Here is a 17409-nt window from a genome sequence, read left to right on the forward strand (position 1 = left end):
TATGAAAAAATAAAAACATGCAATTTATTAGGCAAAAAAAGTGGTAGCAAAATGGTCCCGTATGCCTTTTCCGTCCTGTGGACCATTATAGGGTGGCATCTGAGGTTGATTGTCAATTAATTGTTCTTCTGCAACGTCAGGTTCATTCCTCATGATGGCAATATTGTGCAGAACACCACAAGCAATGATGATACGGCAAGCTTTATCTGGTTTCATTCGGATCTGGAATACAATTTAAAAACATTTATTTCTAATTTTAAAGTGTGACAGAAATACTATTTGTAAGTAGCATGATGCAACGTTGTTCATGAATAAGGCTGAGATTAAATAAATCTATTACGAAAAAAATTACTTTCAGTAACAGAAACACAATGTGACATGTGCATATTTGAAAACACTATTAATGAAAAAAGGACAAAATCAGGTATGAAGCTGAGCAAAAAGTCCAACTGATGATGTACTGTTTCATTCATGATTTATTATAGTTACAGTAATGACTAACTTGAAGCATCTACCCCAACAGGACTACCTGAATTAATGAACCAACATTACCAATTTTCCAACTGGATCCCTGTTCTCCGTATAATTTTAGGGTTTTGATCTGTATGATTCTACATATAATTTTAGGGTTTTGATCTGTGTGATGAATTGTTAATCATTGTGTTTTTGTCCCGGCTTGATATTGTACGTGTTTCTGAGGTCAGCTTTATCAGCCCTTTATTATCTGTGATCAAAGAAATACGTTTTATGATTTTGAAAGTGACTTATAGACCCAATGGGTCGGGTGTATTTTATTGTTTATATAATATATTTGTATTTTGTTAAACTGTTATTACACATGTCACTATAATAAAAATTTAATTACTTTACTTACTATACAACTGATTTTTCAGTTTTCTCTTTTTTTTTACATAATAAAAATGAGGAGATTTGGTATGATTGTCAATTTTATAACTAAAATGTATATATCCTGCAAAGTTAAAATGAAGTAAACGTAAGCAATTATAGGCAACCGTACGGCCGTCAGCAATATAAAAAAAAACGTATAGTAGGCTATAAAAGGCCCAGACAGAGAAGGGGACAATAATGAATACCTAAACCAAAATTTAGAGAAATAGAAAAAATGTACTAATGAAAGATTTAGTAGACAGCTCTCACAAGAAAAAAACAACATAACTTTTAAAATATAAGGGCATACACTATGTCATATATTCATTTTACTACTATGATTATTTGTAAAGAATTAATTTTACCTCTGATCCTAGAATGTGAAAACGCTTCTTCCATATTCCAAATGTCCTTTCTATTGTTGACCTTGTTGAGCAATGTCTTGCTTGACCTCTACCAGCAGCTGGTTGTCTGTATGGTGTCAGCAAAAACTGTCTGCAGGGATAGCCACTGTCTCCTAACAATACATCTTGTCCAACTCCTTGATATCCATTCTCAAGATGTTGTCCTATGGCTGAGGTTCTGAAAACATGAGAATCATGTGCTGATCCTGGCCACCTAGCACTGATGTTGGTGAATCTACCTTTAAACAAAAATATGATAATTAAAAAAGGGGGAAAAGTAGTTCCATAATTCATTTGTCAATGCAAAGCAAGTCAGTGATTGTGAATAAGTATGGTGACCCATAGCTGTTTATTTCTGTGTCATTTAATTTATTGTGGAGAGTTGTCTCATTAGCAATCATTTACGCATCTTCTTTTATGTGCATGCATAGTTTGTCCATTATAGTTCAAGTCATTAAAATATTGGCCGAATTTGCAATGTGATGAAAAGAATGTATAGTAACAATTCAGATAAACAATACATCGGGTATCGAAGTTATATATGCTCCCTTAACATTTTTTTTAATGTATTGAACAATGACTGGCTTAAGGATTGGTCACTATTTCCCAACCGGAAAGAATGGGGAGGCGAAAAATTTGGATGATTGGACACTTATTTTTTTTTTGGGGGGGGGGGGGGGGGTCTGTCTCCTCACAGAAACATTTAGAGGTAGATCCAGAATTTCTGCAAACTACGTGAGGCACACTATTTGTTGACGTTTCAAAGTTTATAAGCCTGACCAAATTCTACCTAAAACAGATAAGGGGTGGATGGGCAAATCTTTAAAACTATTTTGATCAATAAATTTATGTTTTAAGCATAAACTCTTAGCAGTTCACTCGATCCATCATATTTAAAAGTGAAACGGTAAAAAGCATTGATTCTACAAATCCATTAAAAAGTATATGACAAGATTGAGTTGTCTTTCTTTTTCCATCGATTTTCAAATTAGCTGAAAACCAGTTCAACATAAAACCAGCCATGTATATGGTCAAGGACGATTGAAGATGTCAAGAAAAAGGACGCACACAATGCATGTTGTAAACATAAAAAAGGTAGAATATAGTATTTTAAATTACCTTCATGGTCACAAATGGCTTGTACGTTGATGCTGTGGAACCCCTTTCTGTTCACAAATACTGGTTCATCAATGCTAGGCCCAGTAATCCGTATGTGGGTCCCATCAATGCATCCAACGACGTTTGGAAAACCAGCCTTTTCATAAAACCCAGCCCTTAGGGGACGACCATTTGATATTATGGGGGGGGGGGGCCAGGAGGATTTTGAAAATAAATAACTCAGCCTTGATAATCACAAAAATAAATGGTTTGTTCTGTGGTAGTTTGAAAATAAATTACCTGACTTGCAATGTATTGAAAATAAATAACTCAGCAGGTCTAATCGAAAGTATGAGATGGCACCAGATTCTTCATAAATTCATTTTTTTCCAAAAAAAAAATCGGGAAACACTTCCCATATCTTTTAATAATAAAAGTATAAATATTATTTAAATATACTTGAAATGTCAGAAAATTGGTTTCATTTAACTTGAGGTTAATTGTCTCAGGAACACTTACCTCACTTTTATTAAATCAGGGCCGTAACTACATTGAGACAAATGCCTCATGTAGGAAATTTCAAAACCAAACGCTTGTGTCCATATCAAATTGTGTTCACCGTGAGTGCCTTGCAAGAAGCAAGTTCTGTTCTCCCTCAGACGTAGCCCCTGATTTTTCGGGATAAATGTTTCTTATTTATTTGTCTTTTGTTCATTGATTGCCCTTCTGTATTCTGTTAGTGTCGCATTCATTTTGTAATTTAGTAATTTTATTATTAACTTGATCGTGAGTTTAAAAAAACACAGCAGCCACAGACTTAATTATGTGAATTACATTTTTGCTTTAAATATCATGCATATTTGTCTTTTGATGTTGTTCCAAGAAACTTAAGTCTTCCACTGAATCTATAACGTGATTTTGCTTTGAGACCAAAATATTGTCATAAAATTATTAAAACAGAACTTGCATTTTCAGTTTAAGAAAGGGTCTGGGGAACACACAAAAGGCATGATTTTGCATCATTTGTTCTATAGCTTCTTGGGCCTTCAGCGGTTCAAAAACCCTTCAAAAAAATTTTTGCCTCGCTCCACTCGGCGAAACATGTTTGCCAATACTTTTAAAAGAGCCTTAGTTACAACCAAACTTTAATACTGTGTATGTATGCAATACATGTATATGCATTGGGGGATATAGAAGATTCATTTCTGCAGAGGATAATAATTAATTCTGATTAAATGGTACATAATGACTTGACTATACATGAATTATTTATAATAAACAAATAATTTAAAAATTGTATGTTTTCGAATATTATAAATATAGTTGTGAAAATAAATAATCAGTCCCTTGCTTTAATGAAAATGAAAAATCTTGCTTCAATAGTGCAGAAAATAGATAATCTGTCCTCTTAGTTTACCAAAATAAATAACCAATCCAAAACAAATCCTCCTGCCCCCCCCCCCCCCCCCCCCCCCCCCAGAATATCAAATGGTCGTCCCCTTATTACGTTCTTCCTCTGGTTATCTGGCCACGATATGAATTCATCCTTCCTGGCAACTAATGATTCCGTCACACGGTCAATCACCCGAGACACAGTTGATTTGTCAAATCCTATTGTGTCCCTAACAACTTGCAAGTGTGATCCACTACCATAAAACCTCAAGGCAATCATGACCTGTTGCTCCACTGAAAGGGCTGTCTCCTTGTTTGTCCCACGCTCCAGATCCCCTCTCATTCACTACAAACCAGTAAAAGTCTGAAATGGCCTATATCTGTACTCGACTGTACTGATTTTTACTCGACCAGTCTGAATTGGTCTGAATTTTACTTAATATTACTCGACCCAGTCTTAACCATACTCGACTGTACTGATTTGTACTTGACCCTTATCTTTGCTATTGAAAATAGTCTAAACTATTACTCGACCAGTCTGAAACAGTCTTAACCCAGTCTGGACCAGTACTCGACCAGCTCTCGACCTATTTTTTCAGTCTGAACCATACTCGACCAAAGGTCTGAACAATACTCGACCAGTCTGAACCATACTTTACCAAATTACCTCTGCTTTATAATTTTGATTGTTTAAATAACTTTCTCTTTAACTTACATGACAACAGCCACAATTAAAAAAAGATATATATAAAAACATTTTTTACATTCTTTAATAATACATGATTCTCTTAGATTTGGCAAATCGAGATAGTTAAATTATCTAATTTTAAAGTCTGAGTCTTGTTAAATAAAAGACTTGTTTTACCTGAAAACCACACCTATACTGAGGGTAATAAAACCTTATTAAAAATAAGGTGTTTTTTGTTTGGCATGTGTTTTTTTTTTTAAACAAAACTTGATTTTCCTAAATTCCTAAATAAAAACGAATGTAGGACAGAAAGTCACAGGACAAAAAGTCACAATTCAGTTTTGAGGTTATTTTTCTTTGAACAATAGAACACTTATTTTTAAAAAAACATTTTTGTATTTTTCTTGAAACAATATCAATAATGATCAAATAATTGTTAAGAAAACAAAATGTTACAATGTCTTGGTACTTAAATGGCTTCATGGTGCCAAGAAATATATCCTTTGCATGATTAAAATTTTATAAATCTTTATTTATCAAATTAAGTCTTATGAACAATTTCCTAAACTGTAAAATGAATATGTGTCATAAAAAGTAAACATTTCAAGATCTTTCTCATAAATATTCAATCAATTGTATACAAATTATTTGTGACTTTTTGTCCTATCAAATTTGTGACTTTCTGTCCTGTGACTTTCTGTACTTAGGTTTCATGGTTATATACAATAGTTATATAACTATCTTTTTAATGAGGTAACAACAGCCAACAAAATCACTGACATTGTTTAACCTTATATCAGAAATATATCTATTCCTATTCATAATTTGGGATATATATATATATATTTTAAAAGGGATAAAAAATTCAAGAAATGAATAAAAATTTTCTTCTGATTAGGGGTAAACTATAAAGTAATACATCCTGCTTGACGCACACTGATTAAAAAGATCACACCTGGTCAGAGAGTAATAAATTTTAAATATCATCCATTGAAAATTACAACATCCTGTAAAACTTAAATAACAAGGCCTTTGAATTCACTAGATAAGTAATACACGAGTTTAAGAAAAATATGGTTTTCTTTTTACCTGTAAAACACCTGTACTGAGGTAATTAAACCATTAAACCTTATTAAACTGCTTCTTGTATGCCATGTCTTTAATTTTGACAAAACGTATTTAAATTTAATTAAAATAAATTTCTACTGCTACTTTGGAATACATTTCCTTTTTTAAAAGGTTATCAAGGATAAAAAGATGAAAGTTTTATTATTATTATTATATTAAATTTTTGATTTTACAAAACAAAGGTGTCAATTCTAACATTTATTAAGTTGCTTTATATACTATTTTATATATATTTTGATAAAAAAAAAATTGAATAACATTTAAGATATTTGAATAATGGTTGAAAGTTATAGTATTTTTGATGCATAAATCAATGTGAACATGATATCATGTATATGAAAATTCATTTAACGAACTTAATTTATTACATGATATTTTTTTAATCCAACCAGAAATTTGATCACCTTGTTTTATTTTAATTTTAAATGTGATATACATTTTATATATATATATATATGAATAACAGTTCCTAAATTAATGAAAAAATAATATAGATAGATACAAAAAATAGGTCTAGGTTGGTTAAGACTTGGTCGAGTATGGTTCAGACTAGGTCGAGTATGGTTCAGACTAGGTCGAGCATAGTTCAGACTTGGTCGAGAATGGTTAAGACTATGTCGAGTATGGTTCAGACTCGTATAAAATGGTTAAGTACTGGTCGAGTAAAGGTCGAGTACAAGTTCAGACTGTTTAGTATGGTTCAGACTACAGTCGAGTAATATCAAGTAAATTTCAGACCAATTCAGACTGGTCGAGTAAAAATCAGTTCAGTCGAGTACAAATATAGGCCATTTCAGACTTTTACTGGTTTGTAGTGATTAAATCCGACAAGTACTCAATGGTCTCTCTGCCAAATCTATATCTCTGCCTTAGCTCCTCATCAGAAAATTCCCTTTCAAGAGGTTCAGAACCGCGAAAATGTCGCTCTCTTCTTACCACAGGTAGTTGAAACAATACATTGACAGCCATCTTAGATTGAGTTTAATCAACTGATTAAAATTTAATCAACCTCAATGATCGAGGTCGATTAAATATAACGACACTTTGACAATTTTAAACGACTCGTTAAATTTAACGACAATTTGAACAACATGATAATGGACTGATTAAATTTAACGCAGTGATTAGTAAAATTTAACGACTCGTTTAATTTAACGACAAGTTGAACAACAGACCCCTGGTCTTTCATATTTGCTATTGCTTTGCCTATATGCCCTTTTGTGTTTCTTTTATACATAATGACGTGGCTCTTTTTATGAAGAAATACACAATTAACCTATAGACAAGCGGCAAGAAGGAAATTTAAACTTCTAATTTACATACTGCAGAGGATATGCCTAAAGAACTATAGACTATATTATTTTCATACTTTGAACTACATTATTTTATAATTCTACCTGTGTGACGTTTACATTCTGACGTCATACGCGCGATTCAACGTTAGAGCCATGTTAATCTGGCCATTCGGTCAACGTGCTTAAAACCTCTCCATCGTTTATGGGTGGATTTAACATACATAAATAAAATTCAAAAATAAGAAAGCAATGAATGAGGTTGTTACATTTGATATATGCCTTTTTGTGCATCTTTGTTAAATATTTGTTTTGTTTTTATTGGTATTAAGATACTTGTGGTACTTGTACATTCTGTCATTATTGTTTATGGTATTCTCGTATTCTTGTCTTTCATTTTGCTAATGTGCTTTGTCTATATGCCTTTTGGTGTTACTTTGAAAACTTGTTTGTTGCTCGTCTTTCAATTTTCCTATGCGCTTTGTCTATAAGCCTTTTTATGTTTCTTCGTTACATACATGACGTGGCTCTGTACTTATACATCCCGTCATTGTGTTATTGTACTATGGTAAATTTGTGTATTCTTGTCTTTAGTTTTTATTAATATGCTTGGTCTGTATGCCATTTTGTGCTTGTTTGTTACGTGTTTGTAAGTTTTTTAGTGATTAGGATTACAGCACAATTTTGACTGCTGTATTATTGACATTTTTACCTATTATGTCTGTTTGTTTTGTCCACGCATCGTTGTCAATATAATGGAATTTGATGCGACTGTAATACAAGTGAGAGGTTTAACTAGCTATAAAACCAGGATCAATCCACCATTTTCTACATGAGAAAATGCCTGTACCAAGTCAGGAATATGACAGTTGTTAGCCATTCGTATGATGTGTTTTGAGCTTTTGATTTTACCATTTGATTTGGGACTTTCCGTTTTGAATATTCCTCGGAGTTTAGTATTTTTGTGATTTATCTTTTTTGATAAAAAAGATTATATTGGCCTAAAAGTTAAAAACCAAGCCTAAATAGATAATAAGTTTATGTCATAACTAACAGTAAAAGATTTAATTTGAACTTACAAAAAAGTGAACGTATATTGAAACGCACAACAAACAAAATACCAGTTTACGCCAAATTAACACTATGAGAGTCTATGAAAATAGAGACAAACGTGTATATTGTAACATGTATCACAAAAAACATATAAGTGTACATACTGACAAATTACATACACAATCGATGGAAGAAGCGAATCGATAAAAATCTTTCTTATTTGAAATAGCGATATTGTTTAATATGAACTAGTTGCATTGTGGGAAATTTCAGACTAATATTTACATTTGTATGAAGAAAGGAAGATTTCTCGGTATAAGTAATGACTATTTTTCTTAAAACAGGATAACATTTAACACGACAAACATTTGCCTGCATGAACTGTGTAATATAATAACAAGCAAGATGTATAAATACGAGAAAAACGATATGTTGATTAAAAGAAACATAAATGCACGATTTATCATTTGTAGATGTACGCATTCAATTAATATCATGTAGCAAAATTAGTGGAATGCAATGTCGATGAATTCAATTGTTTCCTAAATCAAAATCGCTTATAATTCTATGATACTGCTATATTTTCTAATATGGATGCGATATTTTTCTTATATTTAATACCGTTTTTTATATGAAAAAAATATGAATGCAATATTTTTATTTTATAAATGCAATAGTTTTTGTTATACAAAATGAATAAAATGAATACGATTACAAGGCATAATGTATGTCAAGAAAACTGGAAACATAATTCACATTCACATTTCATGACAGGTTTACTGTTGTCTGCCAAATATCACTAAAATTTCGTATCTGTAACAAAATTAACGCTTACATGTAATGTCGAAAAATGTTGTTTGAACCAATCGATAGTTCACAGTGTTAACAACCTGCTAAGTCCATTATTTACGATTAGATGGTTATGCCGATTAATTCTATGTTCAGTGATGATGCAATGGCGGAATTCAAATGTGGTTAATGTGAATATTCTACCGACCGTTTTGATTCTATCCAATATCATGCTGTAAATATCCACAAAGACAAAGTAATAACATTCTTTAAAAAAGAAAAAAGCATTCCTACGATCAATTCAATCCAATATGGTTCCTATTTACACCTGGCAATGAATATTCAAATGGTAAAATAATTATTCCTTTAATAGAAAAATGTACAATTAATGTTGTCCCGAACTTTGAATATACCATTAGTACTAAAAAATAAAAGAGTAATGTAAATCAAATGCAGTAGCCTCAGACTATAAATAAAACAAATTCAGATACCACGAATGAAAAATGTTGTCAAACAGAAGATGTATTTATTATTAGAGCTTTTTATCGCATGCATGTAGTTTAAAGATTTGGTTGACTTGCTTGCTTTGTTAGTTTTAATGTTTGCTCAATCACTGTAATTTGATAGACAACTGCAATCAATAGATAGGCGGGGCTTCAGCTTGTATAATATTATTGGATGCTTGAGCAAACATTTATACAAAAAAAGAAGGCAAGCCAACCAATCCTTTAAACTACATGCATTAGGACAATAGCTCTAACATCGAAACACTTGTTGACATGGAACAAAAGTTCTTGTTGGATATCAAAGACTTTTCCATTTGGTAATCGATATCTCTATGAACATAACCAGCTCGCCGCGTGGACGCTACTTTTCAGATTTCTTGCCAATAAACTTCTCCCTTTTAACGACATATCGTACCAGTTATTTATGATGTTGTCACCTGGTTCACTACTGAAAATACATGTGCAACGCGATACAATGAAGTAGTTAGACGGTTTGGAGGACTGAAAAGCATTTATTTACGTGAAAAACAATTATTTTGCCAATAAACTTCTTCCTTTTACCAACATATTGTATCAATTATTGCTTGTTGTTGTCACCTGGTTCACTACTAAAAATGCATGTGCAATGCGAAACAATGAAATAGTCAGACGGTTTTGAAGGACTGGAAAGCAATTATTTAAGGGAAAATTTTTAAGATTCATAGATATAAGATGATGTGGTATGAGTGTCAATGAAACTGTCCATCGAAGTAACAATTTGTTAAAAGTAAACCATAATAGGTCAATGTTAGACTTTGTTGAAGGCCGTACGGTGAACTATAGTTGTTAAGTTCTGTGTCATTTGGTCTCTTGTGGAGAGTTGTCTCATTGGCAATCATACCACATCTTCTTTTTTATATTTAACACAGAGCCTTGACTAACAGCGAACATCGAACAGCAATTCAAGCTATATAGTGCAAAACAGTACTAGTGTAAAACCATTCAAACAGGAAAACCAACGGTCTAACCTTTATAAAAAAAAAGAGATTGAAAAATACAGGTCGAATCAAATTGATCGAGGACAGTATGATACTTTTTTGGCTTAATTTAATTTCAATTTTCCCAATAAAGAAAGTCTTCCATGCGAGTAGGGAGTATATGAGATATGTATTGTTTCGATGAGTTCATAAATAAATTTAAAAGATTTAACATATATATGTGAACAATAATTTTGATACCTGGCTATTTAATTATGATGATGTTTATAAAATCTTTTTTAATTGATTTTGCTTCAAAAACCAATAAGAAAGTTGGGAAATTGCTACCAAAACATTTTGACGTTTATCAGTGACATTAAAACTACTTATTGGCATACAATGTTACTAAAGTGACATTAAGATAACCTGCTATCATATTTTAAAAGTATTGCATTCATAATAGAATTTATAGCATTTGTTTATTTATGTACATAAGAAAAACACAACACTTCAAATTTTACAGGGACATAAACTTTTGCTTTTAACTAACAATTGAATATATAGTTAGACTTAATTGTTGTTTGTATCTGTTTTATATGTTTTAAAGTTGGTATTTTCTGAATTTTTCATTGCCGAAAACAACCTTTTCGCATGGAATGTCTGCATATTTTCAATTTCATATTAGACGATACCGCTTTTTCATATCAGAAACGTTTTTATCGATTTGCTTCTTCCATAGACTGATACACGCAATACTAGTATATAAACTTGATAAACTGACCAATGACATACACGTCATTAAAATATACTGACCAAGTAATGTCTTCCTTGGATATACTGACCATATCATATGCTGACCACTAACATACACTCCATACAAACACTGACCAATAACATACACTACATACATACACTGACCATTAACACATACTCTATACAAGTACTGATCAATAACATACACTCCATACAAACACTGACCAATAACATACACTCCATACAAACACTGACCAATTATATAAACTTCATTATTTGACCAATGGTATATTATCTGGACATTCGCTGAACAATTTCAAACAATACATACACATATTCATTAAATAAAAGCACTACATGCATGTACTGACCAGTAAAATACACTTCATGCATACATTGACCAATAACATCATGTACAAGTCAATAAGATAACGACTAATTATATACTCTCTATATGTATTATACCCTCCATTTTAATATTGACCTATTATTTACTTATTTACTTTCGACAAAAAACATGCATACTATTCAATAATGCACTCGAAACATGCTAAACAATTGCATACACTTTAAAAATATACTGACCAACTACGAACACTTCACACAAAAAATTATCACAATAACATATACTCCATACACATATAAATCAATTATATACAATCCATAAAATACTGACTAACTGTAATGTACCAGTCCGGAGCATTACGTAAACAAAATGGAGTTTTGCCCCTTAAAACTTATATATATCTAAATATTCTATATCAACAGTTGTCATCGCAACTGCTCTGAAACCTCGCATCAGAATTTCATGCAACTTTGTAGATAATTTGGACAAAGTGTTCAGATGTTCATATTCACAAACTACCTTGTATCAGTTGATTTGTTTAGGAGTTATGAGTTATTGAATCTGTAGGGCCTTTGTTTTCCCAGTGACAACGTGAGCGCTCTCATACATTCTAATACTGGTTCTTAAATTAAGAATAGTATTGCATTAAAGGAACACTAAGATTGTGCACACGTTGAAATCATATCCATAAAATTAATAATATTATCTACACAGGTCCTTTTATATCTGATACAATTCTTCCATTCTGATTAATATTCCCTATTTGTAAAATCAAACGTTAATAAATTGGTAAATTTATTTGTGATGCTTTTAATTGGAGATGTTCATCAAAAAGATTTACAATTTTCGCGGACAATGATTTACGGGCAATATCAAGTGGTGTCTGGCTTTTTTTTATCACACAATTTAACATCTGCATTCCATGCAAGTAATAGTTTTGCAGTTTCTAAGTAACATGTATATCTCTCTTCGAATCTATATGCATCAGATGTTAAAGGTATTGATTTTCACATGTTAAATGAATCAAGATCACAAGCAACATTTAAAAGTGACTTTCCATCTTGTTGTTCACATTGAGCGACATCAGCATTGTTCTGAAGTAACAGTTCTACTGTATTATTATGTCCTCCTTCACAGGCCAAACACAATGGAGACTTTCAATCTCCATTAGACAGAGGGACATCAGCCTTGTTCTGAAGAAACAGTTACACTGTAGCTGTATGTCCTCCAGCACAGACTACATGCAATGGAGAAGTTTCAAATTATTACACTGAGAGACATCAGCTTTGACCTGCAGTAACAGTTTTACTGTATATTTATGTCCTCCTTTACAGGTTATCCACAATGGAGACAGTCCATCATTATCACACTGATGGACATCAGCATTGTTCTGAAGTAAAAGTTCTACCGTATCTTTATGTCCTCCTGCACAGGCCACATACAATGGAGACTTTCCATCTCCGTGACACTGAGAGACATCAGCATTATTCTGTAATAACATGTCTACTGTATCTTTATGTCCTCCTTTGCAGGCCGCATACAAAGGAGACTGTCCATCAGCATCACACTTCGAAACATCAGCGTTGTACTGCAGTAACAGTTCTACTGTATCTTCGTGTCCGTTTGCACAGGCCACAAACAATGGGGAACATCCATAGAGATCACACAGAGAGACATCAGCATTGTTCTGAAGTAAAAGTTCTACTGTATCTGTATGACCTCCTTTACTGGCCACATACAATGGTGACTCACCATTAATGGCACACTGCGAGACATCAGCATTGTTCTGTAGTAACAGTTCTACTGTATCTTCGTGTCCGTTTGCACAGGTCACAAACAATGGATACTCTGCTCTTCTGTTACACTTAGAGACATCAGCATTGTTCTGAAGTAACAGTTCTACCGTATCTTTGTGTCCTCCTTCACAGGCCACATACAATGGGGAACATCCATATAGATCACACAGAGAGACATCAGTATTATTCTGTAGTAATAGTTTTACTGTATCTTCGTGTCCGTCTGCACAGGCCACAAACAATGGAGACCTTCCATTCACATCACACTGATTAACATCTGCCTTGTTCTGCAGTAGCAGTTCTACTGTTTCTTTATGTCCTCCTTCACAGGCCACATACAACTGAGACTTACTATCCACATCACACTGAGAGACATCAGCATTGTTCTGCAGTAACAGTTCTACTGTATCTTTATGTCCTCCTTCACAGGCCACATACAACGGAGACTTACCATCCATATCACACTGAGAGACATCAGCATTGTTCTGCAGTAACAGTTTTACTGTATCTTTATGTCCTTCTGCGCAGGCCACATACAATGGAGACTTGTCAAATTGGTTACACTGAGAGACATCAGCATTGTTCTGAAGTAATATTTCTACTGTATCTGTATGTCCTCCTTCACAGGCCACATACAATGGAGACTTACCATCCACATCACACTGAGAGACATCAGCATTGGTCTGCAGTAACAGTTCTACTGTATCTTTATGTCCGCTTTCACTAGCCAAATACAATGGAGAGTAACAATTATTATCACACTGATTGACATCAGCATTGTTATGAAGTAACAGTTCTACTGTATATTTATGTCCTCCTTTACAGGCTACATGTAATGGAAATAGTCTATTCTCACCACACTGATTGACATCAGCATTATTCTGCAGTAACAGTTCTACTATATCTTTATGTCCTCCAAAACAGGCCACATACAATGGAGACACTCCAATCGCATTACACTGAGAGACATCAGCATTGTTCTTCAGTAACAGTTCTACTGTATCTTTATGTCCTCTTCTACAGGCCACATACAATGGTGACATTTCATAATTGTTATATTGAGATACATCAGCATTGTTCTCTAATAACAGTTTAGCTACATCTGACTGTCCTTTTTCAGATGCCTTATATAAAGGGGAACTGCCTTTTTCGTCTGTGTTATTCACATTACATTTAACATTAACAATCAGAAAGTGAACAATATCAAAATAACCCCTAATAGCTGTTTCTATTAAAGGTGTTGTATGAAAGTGTTTCTTGATCAGGATAGGCCATAATGTTTGTTCATTATCATTGTCTATAATGCAACCTTGTGTATCAAGGTTCTTTAATATTGTTTTTGCATCATCACTCCTTTTTAAAAACTTTATTAACTTATCTCTAAATGTCTGATAAATTAACTGGTAGTTAAAGAATGTGCTTGTAATGACATGCTCTTTTATGTCACGTAACAGTCGTTCAAAGTAATCTTCTTCTTGGTCTTTCAATAATATAATTGAATCAACACTTTCATGGTCTTTCGTTAGAGATTCGAAGATGAAATTATCCTGAATAAATTCAGGGGGAGCATATTTTATAAAACTTTCAGTAAGGTGTTGTCCACAGATTACAGCTGCCATTTTATAGATTTTGTCATGAATCAATCTATACTCTGTGTCTCTCAATTTTAGATAGGTGCCATTTAATGTCGAAAAACCAGATTTTAAAGAATTTCTATGCCTCTCTTTGCTTAAATCTATGTCAAATTCTTTAACAATGTCCACAAGTTTGTCCTTCTTCCTTTCTGAAACTGATCCTAATTTCAGCCAATCTGTAATGAATCGACCTTTAAATAAGATACACAAAGTAAGAGCACAGAATTGATCTTTGTTTTCATTAATAATGTTGTTTATGTTCGTTTTAATACTAATTAAAGGAGCTGTGAACAGTTTCAGGACTTCCACAGATGTTTTGCCTTTTGACAATTTACAAAGCAAGGGAAAGTAATCAACATTCTCTGTGACTTGTTTTATATTGTCAATTAGGTCATCCGGAAGGTACTTGTGCAGCATATGCATTCTTTCAGCTTCCAGCAAACACAACTCGGGTGATAATAAATTGCATTCTTTTTTTGTGAACAATGTAATACGTTGAAACTGTGCTTCTTTATATATATGCAGTCTACAAGCCAGCAGTAATTTTGGACTTGATACCTTTGAAACCGTTTTATCATTTTTACTTGCAATATCTTTTTCTGCAACTTTAAATATTTTCTCCATTTGTTCTGAATAATCTCTCCACGTTTGTAATGTCTGCATGTTGATTGTTTCCTTTCCACAGATGTCATCAACAACAAACACTTGCATTTTGTTTTCATTATAATAATTCATAATGTCTGTTGGTCCTGTCAACACAGGTATTATCTCATATTCCAAACTGTCACGTAAGTGTAAGGCAGCATGGTGTATGTTTGAAGATTTACCACAACCTGAGCTTCCTGTCACAATAATACAGTTATGCAAGGGTAGAGATTCCAGTATGTGACGTGTTGCTCTGGTTTCCAAAAAGGTAGTTTTGTCTTGCTCCCATTCTCTTATTTCTTGTCCATAGTGAGCTGCAAAGAAAAAAAAATAATAAAAGCTGATGTCTGACTTTTCAATTTAATTTGACCATGAACTGAAGAAAAAAATTATTCAATCTCAAATGCATCGCTCTCTTAACTGATTAAAACTAAAAAACTTCATGGTCAAGATCAGTGCATGGGTAAAAATAACTTAATATTGTATGACCTGATCGATACAATGTTCTTTGATAACAAAATAAGTATATTTTGAAATAGAGTTAAAAGAAGATATTTCAGCACAGCTGATCTGTATTGTTTAATCAACCAATAGTATGTACATGTCAGTAAATGGAGCTTTGCCCAATTGTCTGCTTTCTCCTTGTGATTTGCATAAGTAATATAGTATATACAGTATATCCAAAGTCAAATCTAACTATGTCTGTTTAGAGTAAAATTATTAACAACTTTTTAACTTAAAGTTGATAAATGAACCACGAATTGTCAACCCCGTCATCATACAGACATGCTATCCAAACAATATTTTTATATCATCCTGTTTTGGGCAATATGTTTTTTTTTAAGTTTCTACAAGGCATGATCGATTATTCATTTACAAATCTCCATGCCCCTTCCCCCACCCAAATATTAAACCGACTAAGTAACAGATCATTATAATCTTATTTCAATCAACGATCAAATGAAACAAAGTCAAGCTCTCATGAAACCTGCTGAATACTCTAGGAGACTCTCCAGAGTGTCCTTTTGTTATTTGTGTTGATGGATTGCTGACCAATTAGTGTATAAACAACATTTTTTTGTTCCTACTTAAGGTGATTCAATAGAACTTTTTGCTTGATTGACTTTTGATAAACGCCACATCACCAAACGATGAAATATCCTTTCAAGCTATAGATCAATTCAATTACTTGTTATAATATAGAAACTGACCTTATCACATAAACATTGATAAAAGAACAATGATAAAAGAACAGAGTTCCAATGTCCCCCGCATTGCACATATGTTATCTATCCAAGGTACATGCACTGACAATAACGTAAAAAAGTTTGCTTTTTTTTTGTTCTTTAAAACTTTTAATTTATATCTTAAGATAATTGACAGCTTCAGAGAGATTGCAATGTGATTTCCATCATATCTTATGTTATTAAGAGGCATAACTCGTATCGAATAGAACACATGAGAGCGATAACATTGCAATTTTCAATATAATTAAAATTTTCAGACTGCATAACTATTCTATAAATAATTGATCAGCACTGATTTTTGAACCCTTTAAGTACACTGATGATCTAAATCTATAATGTAATTTGATAAAAATCTGGCAAGAATTGTACTCATTAGATTGCTCATCAGGCAATTTTCCATAAAGATAATATTTCCAATGCGCATAACTGTTTTTAAAATTATTGGTTGTCATGGTCGTCACTGATTTTCAAATTCGTCCAAGACGATAATATAAACCTATGATTTATGTTTCATAAAATTCTGTCAAGAATCGTACATGAGAGAGTGCTAACAATGCAATTCCCCATATAATTTTATTTCCAAGGGGCATAATTCTTAATTCATAATTCATAATTGATTGGCACTGATTTTCAAACTCATCCAAAATGTCCTGTACCAGGTCAGGAATATGGCAGTTATTATCTAAAAGTTCGTTTCCATGTATGTTGCATTGTCGTATGTTTTTTGTTGCACTTTAGTGTTCTGCTGTTTCGTTGTTTTCCTCTTATAGTTGATACGTTTCCCTCAGTTTCAG

General features: G+C 32.7%; 1 protein-coding gene across 1 annotated transcript; it reads right to left on the reverse strand.

Annotated features, from left to right (window-relative positions):
- LOC127719178 (ankyrin repeat domain-containing protein 50-like) lies at nt 1–15434 on the reverse strand. The gene is made up of 5 exons (XM_052225202.1): nt 15308–15434; nt 12603–14317; nt 2412–2547; nt 1254–1531; nt 1–222 (listed from the first exon to the last, which is right to left on the reverse strand). The coding sequence occupies exons 1-5, from the start codon at nt 15432–15434 to the stop codon at nt 28–30; spliced, it is 2451 nt and encodes an 816-aa protein (XP_052081162.1). The 3' UTR covers nt 1–27.
- Between the last annotated feature and the right edge of the window lie 1975 nt (nt 15435–17409).

The sequence above is a fragment of the Mytilus californianus genome, unplaced genomic scaffold (assembly GCF_021869535.1).
Source record: "Mytilus californianus isolate M0D057914Y unplaced genomic scaffold, xbMytCali1.0.p SCAF_10, whole genome shotgun sequence".
Lineage (NCBI taxonomy): Eukaryota > Metazoa > Mollusca > Bivalvia > Mytilida > Mytilidae > Mytilus > Mytilus californianus.